The 20,831-nt window shown below is 37.0% G+C and overlaps 1 protein-coding gene across 1 annotated transcript; it reads left to right on the plus strand.

Annotated features, from left to right (window-relative positions):
* Positions 1-158: 158 nt before the first annotated feature.
* Positions 159-12,955, plus strand: LOC132795772 (transmembrane protein fend). Its single transcript, XM_060806655.1, has 4 exons — positions 159-1,315; positions 8,856-8,903; positions 10,789-11,040; positions 11,916-12,955. Exons 1-4 carry the CDS (start codon positions 1,121-1,123, stop codon positions 12,441-12,443), a joined length of 1,023 nt encoding a protein of 340 aa, XP_060662638.1. The 5' UTR covers positions 159-1,120; the 3' UTR covers positions 12,444-12,955.
* The last annotated feature ends 7,876 nt before the right edge of the window (positions 12,956-20,831 follow it).

The following is a 20,831-nucleotide window of genomic DNA, read 5'->3' on the forward strand; positions in this document are numbered from 1 at the left end:
AGCCCTTTTACTTAGCTCTTCTCTGCTCTGTTCGTTTCGTATGTTCGTTCGCTTGTCTGTGTGTGTGTGTCTGTTTTATGTCGGCGTCTGACTGCTGCGCACGTGTGTGTGTGTGTGTACTTGTGTGTTATCTCGCAGCCTGGTTCTGGTTCAGTTTTCGTTTTCCGTTAGTGCAGCATTTATCCTCGACGACGTTGGTTGGTTTCGCCTTCGCCCTCTGTCATTGTCACTGTCGCTGTCGCCGTCGCTGTCGTTGTTGCTCTGCCCGCACAGAGTCTCTCTGCCGTCGAAGTCGCGTCGCCTTGTATACGCCTGCTTGCTGGGTGTGTGTTGTTATTTTTCTGCTTTTGCTGACGCTGCTGCTGCTGCTGCTGCGCTGCTGCTCTTGCTCTACTCTTGCTGCTCTCGTTGTGTGTGCACGTTTTTATTTATTGTTGTCGTGTGTGCTGTTTGTTTGTGTTTTATTTTTATTTTTTGTTATGGTGCCAGTTCCAGTTCCAGTGCCAGTGCCAACTTACCTGAGCATATAGCTCAAATAAAAAACTTAAACAAGCAGGAGAGGCGAGAAGAAGCCCGGGGAAGACGAAAAAGAAGCAGAGTCAGGGCCAACAGCCACAGCATGTTGTTAACAACCGCCCCAACGCCTCCCAACAAACAAAGTGCCAGCCCGGGACTAACCAATAAGTAAACCAACAACAACAACAACAAAAATACGAGAAAAAAATACGAAAATACCGAAACTAAACGACGCGCAGCAGCTTCAAAACATACACACACATACACTTTAATACACATAGTCGAAGTTACAGTTGCAGCTCGAGTGCATTTAACAACAACAACAACAACAACAACAACAAGAACAACAGCTGCTGCTGCTTCACTAAGTGCAGTCGACGTCGACGTCGCTGTCGTCACACTCGTCGCATATTATGAACAGCACTTGATACAAAAATAAACAAACACAAAATCAATCAATTAATCAATCTGTGAACGCCCCTACGGAGCCTACGCTAACGCCCACGCCCACGCTCACGCCCAACAACAACAACAACAACAACAACAGCAGCAACAACAAGAGAAGGAGGAAGAGGACAACAAAAACAGTAGAAGAAGCAGCAGAATGTTTCAGTCATTTGGCATAGTCATCATAGTCAGTGCGCTGCTCGTTGCTGCTGCCCAAGCGACAGCGGAGCAACAGTATGCGAATTCGAATGCAGACGCTGCCGCCGAACTGCAGGCGACGAGTCAGGACACAGCAGCGACGCCGCTCGGCAGCAAGCAGTTAACCAGATGCCGCCAAAGCTGCTATCAGCAGGTAAGTCTACAACTACTCTACGACTATGTCTACGACGACTCTTTGCCCTGCCCCGGCCCTGCCCTGCCCTGCCCTGGGTCTGCCCTGCAACGCCCCCCTCTGGTTAGGCCACTAAAAAGATAAGAACGCACTTGATGGACACTTGTATACCGCTCGACTGAGCGCAAGACAACTACCAAGGCCAGTCAAGAGCTCACCGGACAGCAGCAAGCAGCGCTGTCCCTATTCCCTATTCCCTACCCCTGACCCTCTTTCCACTGCTGTCTAACCCAAGAGACTTGCCCAAAAACTCAGCACACGGGCATTGACAATGCCTCTGACAGACAAGACAAGCGACGACCCAACGTTCTTTAATACCCAAGCTGGTCAATTGAGTTGAAGGGCATTATAAATTTGTGACAATCGGAAATACAAATATTAAGCCCAAGCCCACAAATTAGTTGTCTTTTGAAATTTGAATCCTGCCGAAATTGCTGTTTTTGAAGTATGTTAGTTGAAGTGGAAAATTATATTTTGTTGCATGCATTTCAAACTAAAAAAACAAGTTCCATCTATGCCACAAAATTCTTTAGTTTCTTATGCTTTATTAAATCAGATGATTTATAACTGAATTACATTTACAAATGCAATATTATGTAAAGGCATTGTCATCTTTGAAATCTTTCTGAAATTAAACCTAAATTTAAGGTTTTGTTGCATATAGTTAAACAAAATTCAAGCTACATTTATTGCACTAGTTTGTTTAGTTCTGTTTGATGTATTTTTATTACAATAGAAATATGAAATATAAATATTGTTTTATTTTCAAAGTAGGATTATTCCATTACATTAGATATAAAAATATGTTCTACATATTTTAATTTATCAGACAAAACAAAATGATTCGAAATAACGATGATGTCTTTTATATATTTCAGAAATTAAAACTATCTTTAGAAAAGATATACTTTGATCTGTTTTAACAACTGCAACGGTTTATATAGCAATGCTGTCTGTCTTTCTTGTCTAAGCATTTATATGAATTCATGTCTCTCAGAGACTATAAAAGCAAGAGTTGCCCAAATTCTTAATAATAAAATTATATTTAGCTTTTGACCTTTTGAGGGAATAAGAAAGGGAAGACTAGTATTTTAATGATTTCGAATGCATTCGATTTATAGAAATAAGGAAATCAAATTGAAAAAAAATGGAAGCAAAGATTACTTTGTTTGTATATTTAACGGGTATTTCTCAGTCGACTTCCTTACGTGTTTTTTTCGCCGTTGTCATCGTCTTCTTATTTTTTATGCCGCTGCTGCTGCTGCTGGTCGCCTTTATCAGCGCGCTGACATCGCTGCCGGTCGCTTCCCAGGTAGCTCTCTGGCTGTCGCTGTAGCCGGTTCAGTTGACAATGTCAGCTGGGTGGTCCAAGGCAGTCATAGAACGCTGCTAATAGAGATTAGGTAACTGGGAGGGATCAGCCTGCCGTTGCCATTGGGTGTGCCTTAAAAAGACAGAGAGAGAGAGAGGGGAAAAAACACAGACGAGTAAAAAACAGTGAAAAGAAAACACCATTGAAGCGGAGGGTTTCTTCTCATTGTCAATTGCACGATGACGCAGACAAATAGTATTCTAATCAAGCGGCGGCAGATGGTAACAAGTTTCAACAGGATATCCAGTAACCCTTCAAGGAAAACTAGAGGATAAAAGTGATGCCGACTTTCAAGATCGACATTGACAAAGCTGAAATTTATGCAGCTTACAAATTTGATTAATATGGGAATACTGAAATTCTGATGCGCAGATGAAAACGAAAAGTTGTGGCTTATGAGGTGATAATAATGAAATATTACCACTACTTCATACATTTCAAATCAGAGTCCAAAAAAAACAGTTCCATTGTTTCCATATACAAATTCGATTTAATTTAAATTGAAGTAACCCTTAAAGCAAACAAAAAAGAAGCATTCCAAGAAAGACCTCTAAAATAAGGGCAATCTTTAACGAAATTGATTTAAATTGCCGCTTTGAATCCTGCTTTTCGTTCAAAGTCAATTAATTTATAGCTGCTCGAGGAGAAGTCAAGAGATCATTTAAAACCGTTGCTGAAACTAGCTTTGTGCATTCCGTTGAACAGCGATTAAATGACTTAATGGCAAATAAAAAATACAAATAAAAGAGTGCTGCTGCAGTTAAGATAAATGACAGAAATTACACCGACTGAACATTTATGTATCCGTCGTTTACCTAGAACTTCTTGAGTGTCAATACAGAAGAAGTAGCGCATTTTAAAGTGGTACCGAATTCACGATAAACCTTGTCAAAAGCAAACATAAACCAAACCACTTCTTTGCACTTTGGATTGTGATCATTCAAGCCGGGTATCCGCGACATTGGCTTTGACTTTTCAAAATCGAGACCTTGAAATTCCCCAGAAGAGAGAGAGAAGATAGCGGAGAGTGAAGATTGGAGAGTGAAGTGGGATAAGCACAACAAAAAAAAACTAGTTTCAAGGGATAAAAGTGGTTTTCGAATATCCGAGATAAGCTAAACTTTTGTTGAAACTGAAACAAATCGTTCTGACTCGTTTGACTTCCATTTTCTGTTTGCTGTATATTTTTTTTTCTTTTTTGTAAACTTAATTTATGCTCTAGATAAATTGGACAACTAAATTTGATTAATTTATCAAAAAGAAGTCAAGTTTACTGTTTCGAATAATTTTATGTGTTGTTGTTTTGGAAATGTCGCCTAACCTTTGTTATCTTAAATTGACATTTCTACGAAGCGCACGAAAGTTTTGTGTATGTGTGTTTTGTGATAACTTTTCGGACAGATATTAGTTGATGCTGATGATGATAATGATTTTATGGCAGTGGAGAGGGCAGAGGAGAGGGGGATGGAACAATTTGTGGGAAATACTTGTGCACGTAATTAATTCGATTTCAAATGAATTCCAAATTCAATCACGAGTCTTTTCGTTTTGTATTTTGTATTTTAATTATTTACAAGCTGCTCGAGAACAATCAAGCAAAGCCAATGACAATGGAGACATTTTTTGCCTGGTCGTCATTTGTTTGCTAGAACAATACAGACCGAAAACGGATTAGGGATTAAAGAGGAAAGTTGCTGTGTGGTTGGTTCCACTTTTGTCCAAAAGGGATTAGTTAAGGGGAGCGGCAAAACGATTTAAATGTAGATTGACCAAAACATTCCAGAAAACTGCGCAAATTAGAGAGCAACAACAAAATTCCAGAGATGCGAATCGTCGTCATTTACTTGCGTCCTCATTGCTTCCCTCGGCTCTAAATATTTCCGCTTGATAGGAATCTTTTTGATTTCCAAAATCAATAAAAAGACACAAAAAAACAAGCTTAAAATGCGCAGTTAACTGGCCACGACTTTAAAGCACCCGGTAGCTTTAGGAAACAAATTATACTGACTTCTAATACTTATGGAATTTTAGTTAATTTATTATGCAAACTTAAGGAAATTTGTCAAGTGAATGAAATGACATATATTAAATACTGAATACTGAATATAATAATCAAATACTAAATTTTAAAATCGTTAAGTTATTATTTAAATGGAAGCGTACTGAATAAATACTAAATATGAAAACATATACTTAAATACTGAATATTACATTTTATCAAATATCTACTAAAATTGGCATATAAATACTAAATATTGAAATGTATACTTAAATAGTAAATATCAAATTTAAATATATACTAAACTTTAAAATTGATATTTAAATACAAAATGTTAACATTATTATTAGTATTAATATATATACTTAAATACTAAATATTAAACTTGATAATGTTAAAGTTGATATGTGAATACTAAATATGAAAACGTATACTAATATACTAAATACTAAAAATCAATATATATCTACAAAATATCAAAATTTATATTTAAATACTTAATGTAAAAATTTATTTGCTGTGAAAACAATCCTGAGATATATAAAGTTTCCAACTTTTTTCGATAGTTTTCGGGCAAATTTGTTGTACAATTCAAATGATTACAAATTGAAAATGATTGCTTTTGAATTGGCTATTTTGATGGAATAGTTATTTATGAAATTGAAAGGTTACTTATAAAGAAATTCTTACACATATTTCGTAGCTACATCTGTAATAGTTTGCTCAAATTCAAGGCCTATAAATTTGCGGAATTAATGCTACTAATGAGGCGCATTAGCAGAAGCCTCTGACTGTCAATAAAACGAATTTTATATTGCCAATAAATCATGAGACCCTTTTGTAAGATTCTCGCTACCGGGTACAAAATGGAAAATCAGGGGGAAAAAATGTTTTTTTGGAAACGTTTGCGGAAGTTGTGCTGAATGAATTGTGCAGTGAAGGGGGAAGGGGGCAGGGGAAGGGGAAGAGGAGAGAAACGCAGTCGATGCGCTTGATTAAAGCGTCACACAAAAATTTGCTTCGATGATCCATATTGTTGGCGTTGCTGCTGCATGCAGAGTGCATATTGACCTCTTAAGGGTTGCTGCAACCCTACACAACATACTACATATACATATATATAGTATATGCAGCACTGGGGCTGGCTAATTTCACGCCTGTCCGGATCTAATCCCTGGCACAGGCCACCAAGCCACGAGCGTCGCTCAATCAGCGCCAAATTAACACCATAAAACTTGGCAGCATCCAAAAAGACTTTGTTCGTTGATTTTTCGGGGCAACTTTCTTGACGAACAAAAGCGTGAAGAAATTGAGGGGGGAGGGGGTGGCGGAAGAGAAGTGGCAGCATGGAAGGGTGGCGCGTCTTCTTCTCTTCTTTTTTTTTTTCTCTCTTTGTAAGCTTTACTTTGCTCAAATATTGTAATGGCCATGTGCGTATGCCGGGCACGTAGCCTTTGGCTGGTGGTGGAATCTGTTCCGACAGCGCTTCAATAATTGACAAGCGCAGCATTTGGCGACTACGTGCCACCAGAGCAGCAAACTGGGCAACGGCATCGACATCGGCATCGGCATCGACATCGACATATTTCGACTATGGACTATGGGCAGCTCATAAAACTGCTCAAAACTGACCTGGATGGGTAATTTATGTGGCCTGGGTGTGAAACGTTGTCCAATTCCGTGGGCAATTGCATGTAAAAGTTGTTCGCTGCCTGCGTTTAATTTATATGGGCCAACAACTATGGCCCAGGTAGGCCACAAGATGCTCTCCCTCTCTCTTTCTCTCTGTCTCTCTCCTTTACTTCAATTTACTTTACTTTACTTTTTCCCTCTCACTCTCAATGGAACATTTGCAACGATTGTGGGTTGGCGGACAATGGACAGACTGTGAGACTGAGAGACAGACAGACAGACTGAAGGAGGCCTCTGACTGCCTGCTCAGCGTTTTCATTGAGCGTGTGGTGTGCGTTTTGTTTGCTCTATGCCAACTAGAGATGGCTGCGTGACACGACAACGGCCAAGCACTATCCGATATATATATGAATCTAGTCCTGCTGACTGACTTATTGATTTACTGTCTGCAATTTGTGCAATATTATTTCGTGCAATAAGACTGAGTTTTTCTTAAAAGTCTTTTCTTATTAAATTAAATATGGAATTCAAATTGTTAGTAAAGTATATCGAATAATGGAAAATATCTGTTATGCCCTCTTAAGCGCTAATATTCATAACTAACTCGCGACACTTTAGTATTATTTTTAGTTCACTGAGGGTTTCAAATGTACAATAAATTGTAGATGTTAATTAAATCGAGCAACTCAATATTTGATTGTTTTAGTAATCACTTTGTTATAAAATATTGTGCAGTTATGCCTAAAAAGCAATTCATTATAAAATATAAATAATTAACGAAAATAACAAGACAGTTTTTTAGATAAAATATTTAATTTACAAGCTGTTTCACAATGAAGTACAATTCTACATGTTGTGTAGTTGTCTTAAAAATGCATAGAGTGAAGTACTTTGATAATATAACTAAGCAATCGTTGCCTAAAATATTTTTGGGGCAGTTTTTTTAGTATTCTAATAAGTATTGAGGAGATTAACCACAGTTACTATTTTATACTGTATACATTACTATTACATTATATTATTTTTTGTGTTCTATTAAGTATCGAGTTGATCAATCGCAGCTACAATCTTATACTAGATAATTATTGTACTGGATGTTCAATTATTTTTAGTTGCATTAAAAAAATATAGCGCAAACTTTTTAACTTTATTAATTTTTCAAATATTTTTTGATTGCCTTGAAAGTTGCAAGTTTATGAATGAAAGACTTGACTGTCAAATTGATTCGATTTCTTAGCAGCTGCATTAGCAAATGATACCAACAATATGAATTTAAAATATAAAAATATATATATAATACTGTACAATTTTTAGTTTACTCACTTATTCTGAAATGAATTGTTAAGTTTGCATTCAGCTCTTTACACTCTCTAACCTATACGATAGTTTTGTAGCGATAGCGATAGTATGGCGATCACGGTCGCATCTCGAATTGGCAACAACTGTGCCATTCAGGCAGTCAGTCACTCATTCGTTCATTCATTTGCCGCCTTATTGTTGTTACTTATCGCCCAAGTTGTTTCGCAAAGGCCAAAAATTCAATTGAGCGGAAAATATGTTGTCTTTGCGATTTTCCTTTTGGCATGCTCGTTTATCTGGCCGCCTTATTGTGTAATGATGACAAAGTGCTCCTGCTGCTGCTGCTGCCGCTGCTCGTGATGACGATGGGTGCCTCTGCCTCTGCCTCTGCCTCTAACTGTGACTGTGTGACTGTGCCCTGCCCTAAAGACTCTGTTGGCCTGCTCTGATGCCCGGCCATCGTTCAAAGCACACACACACACACACACACACATATACAGAAAACAATCCAAATGCCGGTGTCGTCCCTTTCTCAACGGCAAAACCAAAACCAAAAACTCTCGATTCTTCAGTTCTTCAGTTCGCATCAGCACATTCATTCATTTGTCTGCGTGCTCATTCATAAACTAAACGGACAGGACGCTGACTGTGACTCGGCCTGTTGTCAGAGAGCCCGACCAGGACTTGCGAATGGAATGTCCTTCTATCCTAGCAGCTGTCGCTGCTGCGTAGCTAAAGCGACAGTTGACAAAGGCTAAGCAGGCAAGTCCAGTTAGTCCACAGTTTCATCTCTCTCTACTGACTGCCGACTGCCAACAGCGTAAAAATTTCAATTCGCCATACAACTTTGCGGTCATTTATACACACACACACACACACACATAGATATCTCTCACTGTGTCTTTTTTCTAGCCAGGCCTTTTATATTACAGTTACAAATTTGCGTCTATTGTTGGTAATGGCGTTCGTTGTGGGAAGTGGGAAATGGGCGGGGGGGAAGCGGGACAAGTTGAGCGGGAGATGAGCCTGCGGGCTCTGTGCCTGATTACTTTTTCTAGCTTACTTAAAATTCGATTAGGCCACGCCCACTAACTAACTTTTTTGCTCCCCCCTTTGCTGTTGTTGTTGTTATTGCTGCTGTTGCTGTATCTCATCTCTCATCTCTCTTTTCGCTTTTTCTCTCTTTTTGTATTTTGCAGTTTGCGAGGGATTGGCATGATTGCACGGATTTCGTTGATTGCAGAAATGTAAGTACCATCCCAATGTCCATATAATAACTACTATAAAGGACACCACACACACACCAACACAACGTATATATACACTATATATAAAGTACAAAGATATATATATTTGTAGATAGCTAACCCCTTCGGGGCTGACTCACTCACACGCTCTAAAGCACACTCAGGCGCAACAGTTAATAATTGTTTTGCTTTCTTAACCCCATTCAAGTGCCGCACAAATTGGCTAAAAGCCGCCCCAACTTTGCGCGAAACATTAATTAAAGCGCAGCACTTGAAGAAGCCAAAGTCGAGAGTGCTCTCAACTGTCAACTGCGCCTTATTCGTTCAGCATTACAGCAAGTGCCATGTAGCAGCTATCAAATAAAACAAAAGACTAACTGCTCCTTAAATAAAAAGAAGAAATCATATAATCGTCAATCAAGCTTAGTTGAAATTACAAATTAACAAAGGATAACTATGAATATATCTATTTTGTTGAAGGAATTATAATTATATTAGAAGATTGTAACGGACTATAGGTGACATCTTCAAACACATTATATTAAATTAAAGTATTCAGACTCTTAAGCATTAAGAGGTAAAATCCATCAAAGTTCACTTCGATAATTAGTTGTTGATTGTTTATTGATAGATAATTGCATACACATAAAAAAAATGAGCAATCATTTAATTCGAAACTATACATATGTACATACATATATCAATAATTACATTTAAATCAAATTAATCAGACAGGCAAAGTTTTGACAATGTATTTCGATAATTAACACAGCACTTTAAGAGAATACATTTTAAATAATTATATCATCGGAAATTAAAATGACCACCACATTTTAGGCTAGCAACTTGAGCGATTAGGAGTTAGAAATATTGCAAATTTATTATTATTACTTATTTTATTTCAAGATTTTGAAAATCGTTAAGAATTAAGTTAAAATGTTGCAAGTCAATTGATGTTGAAACCGAAAGAAGTTAACAATTTGAGAACAGAGAGCGGAAAGTTTAAACTAAAAAAGTATACAATTTGAGAATCGCGAAGAAAAATAAGCTAAAAGTTTAAACTAAAGAACTTCACAATTTGAGAATCGCGGAGAAGAGAACTGAAATTTTACTGTTTAATTCAAATTGAATAATAAAAGTCACAAATTGGATGTTCCATTGGTGAAATTAAATAAGGAAATAGAGCATCAATTCTAAATAAGAAAAAACTAATATTAAAAGTCATCTTTTGCTTTGTTAATAATTTGAGGAAGCTAAAAGTTTTTTTTTCAATTAAAAATGATTTGTCACAAATTAGAAGTTACATTGGCGAAGTTAAGAATGTGAAATGATTAGAACTAGAAAGAATGCATAATTTGCTAATCAATTCGAATTAAAAAGAAAACCAATATTAAAAGTCACCTTTAACACTTTGAGAATTGCCGAGAAGAGCAGCCGAGGGATTAGCAGGCAAACTATTGCTATAAAATTGAAAGAGAAACTTAAATACGGCCGCCTATTGACATCGTTGGCATGCAAATGAGTTTTGCGAACCCACAGAAAAAAAAAAGAAATTTGAAAATGTTCATTATGGCATTGATTGGCTTGAGGATTGCGAAACGCAATGACGATGTCGATGGCGATGGCGATAGCGATGGGGATTTGTGTTTGAATTTTGAGAACGCTGGCACGTCGATGGGTTAAATGTTGTTGCTGTTTGATTGCTGCGGGCGGCTGGCAAAATTGCGTTGCCAATTTTGCGGGCAACGCAATCGCGAATCTTGTGTCGCTCGCTCGCTATGTATCTGTGTGTGTGTGTGTGCTTGGGTGTGTGTGTATGTGTTTGTGTGTATCCAATGACTATTGCTGCAACTCTATGTGTTGTTTGACTATTTAACCCGAACAGTGCCGTCAAAACTGCCAACGGCAATTGGCGCCCTTTGAACTGCGTGTCCATCACGCCCAACGACAAGGCGCCTTGGTGCTGACGGACATCGGCTGGGATGAGTTGATTGCGAACGCATCGCGTCAATGCCTGATCACCTGGGAGGTATCCGGTGGCGGCCTCATGGGCAACCTGCTAACGGATACGGCACGCGCCGAGCTATCACTCTGGCCGGATACGGTCTACAACATACAGGTCACCTGCAAGCATAAGGTAAGTTACCCAAAAAATAGTACGAAAATTAACTACCGAGATTTGACTGTAATAGACCCTTTACCCTTTACTTTTGTGTTGAGTGTATGCACAATGTATTTATTAATATAAGTGAAGGGTCTCTCAGAAAGTATCTAAACAGAAATCTGCGATCTAGACTGGACTGTAATAGACCCTTTGCTTTATATTTGGGTACTTAATTCAATTCGTTTTGTATTGAGTGTATGTTAATATATTTATTACTTATTCAGAAGTCGAATTCGTTTTGTATTGCGTGTGAAGGGTCTCTTAAAAAGTATCTAAATAAAAATCTGCAGTGTAGACTGGACTGTAATACCCCTTTTACTTTATATTGGAATACTCAATTTTTGTTTGTACAAGTATAATATATTTTTTATTTAAAATCATCTATTCATTAATAAAGGTGAAGTTCTAACAAAAAATGTCTAATAAGAAATGTGCAGTCAAGTCTGGACTAAACTAAACATCTTAGCAACTTGAATTTGAATTATGCAAGTTAAAAATTATCTTTATTTAGAAGCATCTAAAAGTAGTAAACGAGTAACATTCATGAATTGACTACGATAGACCCTTTATTTTATTATCGTCATCATTTTTTGACTGCATTAGTTTCTTCATTTGAAATCTGTTAACAGACAATCAAAATGAATTAGAATTACTCATTATTTTAAACGTAAAGAGTTTAATAGCAGAAACATTTGACTGCCTTAGACCCTTAACTTTATGTGCGCTGTATAATTAATACTTTATTGCAAAAGCAAAGGGTCTAACAAGTCAGGAACTCCTAATCAACTGTCAACTAACTCACGCTCTCTCTCTCTCTCTCTCTCTCTTTGTGTATTTTACTTTCACAGCTAACGGGTATGATGCGTCGCTCTCTCAAGCTGAATGTGGATACACATCAGTTGCTGTCAACGTCACCGACGTCAGCAACGACAATCGCCAATCGCCGGACAACTGCAAGTCGCGTCGTGTCCATGTCAGCGACATCAGCATCATCAACAACACCAACAACAGCAATCACAAAAGGAGCTGCAACAGTTGCTGCTGCTGCTGGGATTGCTGGTGTAACCACAGTGCAACATCAGCAGCAACAACAGCAGCAACAGCAGCCACAACGTGTTCGTCCCACGGACCGTGTGTATATCATCAGTGCGTTGCCAACGGCCAGCCAATTGAGCGGCGTTGTGTATCCGGCATTTGGTGCGTTGGCCTTCTTTCTGGCCCTGCTGGTCATGTTCCTGTTTCTGCGTCCGCAACGCAAGCGAACAACTGATGCCGATGCGGACACCGCATCGCTGCTAAGCGGCGGACGTCGTTCCTCCTGCAGCGCATCATCGTCACGACTCTCCATGGACAACAATTCCACGTTGCATGTGTAAGAGCAAAAAACTGTAGTGAAAACAAAAAACAAAACTCCCACACTTCCAAAACAATTGCAGCAACTGCAAAACAAATGAAAAGAAAAATACAACAATACAGAAAAATAAAAACACCAAACTATCAGAATGTAGAAGAAAAAGTAGAAGAAGGAGAACAAAATCAATCCGAACTAAAAACAAAAAAAAAAAACAAAGAAAAAATTAAATGAGAACTTGTAGTCGTATATGTCTGACTATGTGATATTCTGCACCCAAATTGTACATAACACACACACACACACACACACATACACACAAACATCACACACACATACACTCATATACACACACACACATGCGCTGAAGCAACATGCATAAAAATAAAACTGTTCCCAGGCCAAGTTTTGTGTAGCATACTTTGCGGCATCTGGGAACAGCTCAAGAAATGAAAATATCTCACATCCAAGTCCAAAAAACAATTTAAGTGAAAAAATCAACAAAAATCGCAAAAACAAAAAAAAAAAACAAACAAATTTGTTCGCTCAAATCATATGTTTAAGTTTTACCTTTTTAGCGTATAGGCCAAAAGATGAAAGTCGAAGTAGAAGGAAAATGAAAACAGTCATACAAATTATAAGTATATTATTATTATTATTATTATTACAATTATTATTATGATTATTATGAACTATTATACAATTACGCCTATATACATACATAACATACTATATCATAGCTATATACATCATATTGCATATATATATATACATTTATATATATCAAATATATATACAGACAAGTATTTAGAGTATTATCGAGGGGGCTTCGGCCAACAACTACATACACCAAACTAAATGCAACAAATTGCTACAAATTTTATGCAACAAACAAAACAAAACAAAAAAAAACCTAACAAACAAAACAAAAACAACAATTTTTTTCTCGTCGCGTCGCTTTTTCAATATACATCTACATATATATAAATATATATATACATATATATTACAAATCTTAAAGATCGCATGTCGTTTATAATTCGTCGTCTTTAACAAACAAAAAACAAAATAATAACTTAAATTAATTCCGAAAAAATCGTAAAAAAAGACAAAAAACTAAAATCAAAATGAAATATTTTTCAAAAATTTTAAATGTTTATACTTAGCTAAAAAAAAAAAAACAAAAATAAAAAAATAATGAAATGCATTCAAAAATCGTAAACTACATAAACATACAGTACATACAACAAACATTAACATTACATTAAGAACCGCGTTCCGAGTTCCACAATCGCAAGCGAAATGTTTTCTCAATTATGTTAGTTGTAATGATTTCAAAGCATTGCGTGGCAAGTGGGCAACAAACCGGCTTTTTGATTATTAACAAAACAAAACTAAAACCGTAAAGCGAAATACAAAACAAATACAATTATGTACAACTTAAAGACAACAACAAACAACAAAAACAAACAAGTTTACTAAGAGGAATATTGAAAAGCTTCGCTACGCAAAATGCCTGTAAATATTTAAGCGTCAAAATAGCATAAGGAAAGTTTGTTGGACTCTTTTTTTTTGTAATTTTTTGGTAACAAAATATGAAAATAACATAATTCGAAAATCGTAAAAATCGTATTCAAAAAAGTAAAGAAAAAAAACAACAAGCTCTTTTCCAGGTCAAAGTATCCTCTACATAAGTATTAAGATTAAGTGCCAGAAGAATACAAGTACAGACAGAAACACACACACATTAACTGCAAATGAGGCTAAAACTTTCTATCTGTTTGTCTGATACCATAAATACAAACACTCACACACAAACACACTCACAAATCCATAGACAGATACATTAATGATAATCATCTACAAATCCGTAGCATATATAATACCTAAGAAATCGGACCAACTTCGAGTTGATTTTTTTTGTTTCTCATTTAAGTTCTCATCCAACTTTTCAATGACTTTCTTTTTATGTAATTGACTGAGAAATTCACACATACGTATTTAGGAATATTCATACTCGTAATACTCAGTAATTTCCATATAGGCGGCCAAATATTACCACAAAAACAAAAAAAGAAATTAACTTAAAGCTCAATACGCTCTACTATAAAACATTATAATAGATAGGTATGGTACTGCAATAGATCAACATAGAGACTAGATAAACAATAATGAAATGAATTAACATAAAATCCACATTCAAACCAACAAACAAACAAACAAACATGCGTTCACACACACACACACACACACACACACACACACAAAATACATTACAATGTAGCCAACGGTAGTTAGAGAAAAATATCCAAAAAAAAAAAAAAAAAAAAAAAAAAAAAGATAAAAATAAAATAAACTTTGGAGTGCCGAAGTTGTAATACCCTTGCAACAACAACAAAAAAAGAAAAGATAAATACTGAGAACAGCTTGCGGGTATTGCGAAAGCAACCATTTTTGTTGAGTCTGAAATTCTAGAATTATATAAAAGTATAACATACTATATACCATATATACATATAGACATAACATAGCTTGCCTATACAAATCAACAAACTGACTAACCGGAAAAGAGCATACAATATTCGGTGCACACCGAAAGAACACTATATAAATATACATATACATATGTATAAAGCATACCGCAAAACGTATGTTACTTGTTTTTAGTTCATAAGTAACGATAATTTTTTCATTTTTTTTTTATTCTTTTTTTTTTTTTTTTGATGGAGCACAATGCATATGTTAGTGTAAAGTATAAATATTGTTTTTTGGTATGCTATAATTATTATTATTATTTTTATTTGATTATGTAAATATAATTTGATTTGTTATTGCAAAGCATTTTGGGTTTTTTATTACATTTGTGTTGTTGGCATGGGGAATATTCGGAATATCGACTCTATCGCGATTGTTGGTTGAGGCCCCCGAACTAAGTCATCGATTTTTGTTCTTGGTTTTTGGTTTTTTGTTCCATCCGCGCTGCGCCATGGATGGATGTTGATAAAAACAAAATGGATAACCACTTACCATATAAATTGGAGCTGCAAAATATGCCAACGATAAAAAAAAGAGGAACAGAACAGAAAAGAAAAGAAAAGAAAACAAGCTTTCCACCCCGACTCGTTCTCATTCTGGTTCTCTCACTCGATGTGAGGCGTTGTCCTTTATCCAATTGGTTTGGTTTCCTCGCTCGGTTTACCTAGTTAGGGAGTTGATGCCTCCTCCTTCGCCACCCCTCTGCCCTCATTGTCCCAGCCACATTTACATTTATGTATTTTTGTGGTTTTCCAACTTATGCCATAAATATGCCCAACTACACGAGAGCATTCGCTTCAATTTTGATTATTCCAATTCTCTTGATATTTAACTAAGAGGTTTTTTTTGCTCACTCGCATAAATGTGCATACATTACAATAGATTTGGCAGGCAGATCGAACAGAGAGGGTTTTACTCTGGGGTTAAGGCTGAAAAAAATGGAATCAAATGGAATTGAACTTACAACAATTTATTAACATATTTAAAGATAATGCTATTAAATATTGATTCTACAAATTTCGTCAAGATCGTTCGTTTGATTTGATAGTTACAGATTTGTTCCTTTTGTTGAGGAACAGTCTAACATCGTTAGTATAATTTTTATGTACTAAGTTAAAGATAAAAAACATTTATTTACTTAAATATATTGTTATTAAGTATTGATTCTACAAATTTCATGAAGATCGCTCGCGTAATTTGTTAATTATAGATTTGTTTCCCTTACTTGACCAACTTTTTACCTTTGTTAGTAGATTTTGCATTTACCTAACCAAAGACATAAAACATTTATATATTTAAATATAATGTTATTAACTAATGATTCTAAAAATTTCACCAAGATCGCTGGCGTCACTTGTTAGATAAAATAGGCAAAATATTCGTGAGCAACTTCAGCTGTGTTTTTGTGTATGGATTTCGTTAGTCTGTTGATACTTTAATGGATTTTGTATTTGCCTAAGCAAAGAGGCACAACGACACACACACACACAAACACACAGAACAATAATGTGTTTTAGTATATCAGGGGATTTGCCTTCGACTCGAGATAATTTCAAGATGCGTTCTCCCCCCGCCATCGTCCCGTATTCTATGCTCTCGAAATTGTATCAAGTAACTGTTAGCTCGCTTGGTTGCAGCTTGTGCTTACTCCAATTTCGTGATTTATTTTTACACATTGTAACACCTTATTGTACGGTAACACACGCTAGTTGTAAGAGTTTTGGATGACGCAAAGGTAAACAGCATCGTTACAGATTGTGTGTTCCACTTGAGGAATTGTTTTGAATTTCAATACCAAAAAAATGAAGAAAAAAAAAAGCGAAATGCCACTAGACACAGCTCTAGGGTCGGTTCCCCAGTCGCTTTCTCCTCCCTCCCTTCCTCCCCCCGACCCTGTTCTCTCTGTCATTTGCTGTTTGCTCAATGTTATATAGCCCACACTGTACAACAACAAATCTCAAGTTGCATTATCTCAAGTTCCATTTTGGGAGAGCTAAGGGGTTATACCAGAGAAGGCTGCAACGCGGGCTTCTCTAACTGTGGGGCATTTTGTTGGTCGTCGTCGGTCGTCGGTTCGTTGGTTCGTTGGCCACTTGGCTTCCCAGCTTGGTCTCCATTCTGTGTGCTCGTTCTCAAGCACTTTTTATAAACCAAATTAAATTTATATGGCTCCCGGCAGCAGCCTCCCATTTTACTTTGCCTTACACCCACACCCACACCCACACTGCCACACCCCCTCTTCCCTGGCCTGCTCTGCCCTCGACTCATTCCCTTGTGCTTGACGCTGTCAACTGCCAATTAGCTGAGCATTTTTCAACATTTTAAATTGTCTTGCCGAGTGCGTGGCCCCAGCTCTGGGGCAACACTTGAGTGAGTCGTTTTATGCGACAGCCTCGATGCCTCAATGCCTCAATGCCTCAGATTTTTACTCCTATTTGTTGTTTGAGTTGTTCTTGTTGCTGTTGTTGCTGTTGTTGTTGCTGCTGTCAGCTGTGCAGCGCGTGCTTCATTTATCAAAAAGCAATTACAATGTTATGGGCAATTCGATGCCCGATGTTTGCTCTCTCTCTAGCTCTCTCTTTCTTTCTGTTCCCATGGGCAATATACACACATACATATGTACTTGTCTGTGTGTGTGTGTTCACTCGGTTAGCTACTCGACGTCATCAGCCAAAGTAGCAGCCACCTGCCAAAACAGCCCAAGAAGCAGCAGCAATTTGATTTCGGTTTGTTTACTTTGTTGCTGTTGTGTTTTTTTTTTGTCGTTTATACCCTGTAAATGGCCCAAGGTGGCCATGCTGGGCTACCGTTTAGAACTGCCCAGAGTATTGACAAGTCGTGTATGTCTCAAGCATTTTTTTTCTTTCTACACAATTTCTAATCAAAAGTCAAGCCACAAGCTGAGAGTCGATTGAGTCGTGTGTCCTTCACCACAAATTTCTGTCTGTCCGTCCGTCCGTCCGTCCGTCTGTCTGTCTGTCCGCCTCTTTCTATGCAAATTAGTCGCTCAGTTATGAAGCAATCTTGATGAAACTTCGCAACAGCCACGTCTTATTGCTGTAGGCGGTTGCTATGCCCCAACTGACCGAATCGGTTGGCTATAGCCTATAGCTGCCATAGCAATGATTGTGCGAAAATTCCAAATTAAAAATACAAAAAATCAAATCAATTTCCATTGTATTGTTCAGCCAAATATTTCCCCAACATATTGCACGCACAGAAAGTGTATTTAAATGTCGTTCTTCTTATTTTCAGTTAATATTTTACTTTCTGTATAATTTTTACACTCATTTGTACAAAATAGCTGATAACATAAAGAGACAAGAGGATGAAAAATGCAAATTACAAATATGTAAGGAATTTTGCAAGGAAAAAGAAAGAAAATTCAAGTGGAAAAACCAAGAAAATTCAAATGGAAAATGGAAAATATGAAAATATTGAAGCATATAGCGTGTACCTACAAACATATTGTATTACAATAAACAACACAAATTATTAACTTTAAGTAGACAAAACACAAAACCAAACAACAAAAAAAAAAAAAAAAAAAAAAAAAAAAAACCAAAAATGCTAAAGGACGTTAACGACGACGTCAATGATGGAAAAAGGATGGAGGTAAAAAACAAAAGAAGAAGAGGCTGCAGAAAAGCAAGAAAAATAAAATAAATTAGACTACAAAACTCAAAAGCTGGCAAAAGAGCAACAACATTTATTCTAAAAACACTAGAGAAGCGGATGAGCAAAGGAAAAGGGGTTGGGGGTGGGGTTGGAGGGCGGAGGATGAAGAGCAGTTGAAGTAGAAAGAGGGAGGAGACGAAGACAAAAAGCGAGCATGTGTTTGTGCCATAAAAGGTTTCTCATTACAATTTTTGGCCAAGGGTCGCATCGTTGCACAAAATTACTTTTTTTCCTCTTGTTTTTGTTGTTGCTGCTGCTGCTGTTGCTACTGCTACTGCTGCTGTTGTCGGTTGTTGTTGTTGTTGTTGCTGTTGTGGTCGTTGTTGTTTTTGGTGCTTCGCGCTCTCAACGCCAGCGGCGCTGTCAGAGCAAGTGGTGAGGGGAGGGTGGAGAGGAGGAGGCGCTGCCTGTGTGTTTGGGGACAAGCCAGCCGCCCAAAGGCCGATTGATATACAACACACAAACACACACACATATACTACCATAGATACACACAAACGCATAGAGATGATGCTGGCGCTGTTTATAGCACACACCTACTCACACACACAGTCAACGCACCAACACACTGTAGGTGTGTGTTTGAGTTCGATTCGATTGAGTTCGGTTCGTGTCGGTTCGGTTTGCACGTGACGCTGTCAAACATGTTCGATGCTCTGCATGCCAGAGTGGTTCGATGCAAAGGATAATACGGTATCCATATCCGACAAGTAAGCAAAAAAAAGATAACAGACAACAGCAGCCAGTGCGTCGGCGCTTCGCCTCGCCACAAAATACGCTCACTCACAACATACACTTACAACACAACACACAACACAATGGGCAGGAAACAGGCAACGACAGCAGCAGCAGCAGCAACAGCAACAACAACAACAACAACATCGGTAACTACAAATAAAGTAAAGCCTTGCCTTGCTCTTGCTCTTGCTACTCTACTGCTGCTGCTCTTGGCGTGGCACAATTCGCGGGTGCTGCGCTCACATTTAACCTTACCAAAGGTTACGCGGCGAACGCGCGAGAGTCAGACACGACGATAACACAACGACGTCGCCGTCGCCGTCGATGTCGACGTTGACGCTGACGCTTACGCTGATGTCGAGAACGATGTCGTCCCCGACGATGGCCGACGACAGCTGCTTGGCCGAAGAGCTGACTAGCTGAAGAGGCTATAGAAAGAACTTTTGCCCGTCACAGCTGTCTGTGCAGATATGGAGATGATGATGATGAGCTGATACTTTTACCTTGAGTGCTGGACGCGTGTCGTGTTGACTTTGTTGGTCGTGACACGACCTAATTTCTTTTCTTTTTGACAGCATTGTTCAATAAACAAAGCGTTGCACGCATAAAGTATGCGACATGTGTTCACAAGATGTGGACACAGCAATGTTTAAAGAAAAGAGTGAGTATAGTCAATAATAATAAAGAGAGAGTAATGTGCAGTTCTAAAAATAAAGTAAATAAAACAATTTTGTCAATCAAAAAATGTATTTTATAAATTACAAAATTTTACAGGAACATTTTTGAAGTAAAAAGTTGCTATTTATTATATTATTAAGTTTTATTCATTTTTATTAAGCTACTTTGGTTAGGTTACTTATTTTGGCATAGTAATTAAAAAAAACAAGAAAAAAACATTATTTGTCATTATCATAACAATTTTTATTTTTTAGATTAAAAAATTATTATTATTGGAAAAGTTGAAAAAAAATAATATTCTTTTTTAGAAAATATAAATCATTCCATAAAAATATAATTTTGTAATAGAAATTAAACATATTTAATATGTTGCGTATTGTAAATCGTACGATGACAGTCTCTTTATGTTATTATTTAACAAAAAAAAAAGAAATGCAAAAATCATTGTTATTTAAAATAGTAGTTTCTAAAAATACTAATATTACTTATTTTGTATAACCTAATGATGATATCAGTATTTATTAGTAATATAAATGTTCCATAAAAAGATTAAAAATAAATGTATATGGGTAATTCTCTGGTAAATGTCGAGTGCGAACAGCTTTTCAGTGACAAAAAAAAACATAAACTAAAACAATTTTAAAATTAAGTGAAGGTTTTTCTTAAAGCTTTGGATTAGCACTATTTTTAGAGCTAAGATTGATTATAGTAACTTATTCTGTTTTACGATAAAATATATAAATTCGTTCATTTTTTGGTTTTGCGTACGAATTTGTTAAACAGA

Source organism: Drosophila nasuta, chromosome X (assembly GCF_023558535.2).
Source record: "Drosophila nasuta strain 15112-1781.00 chromosome X, ASM2355853v1, whole genome shotgun sequence".
Classification (NCBI taxonomy): domain Eukaryota; kingdom Metazoa; phylum Arthropoda; class Insecta; order Diptera; family Drosophilidae; genus Drosophila; species Drosophila nasuta.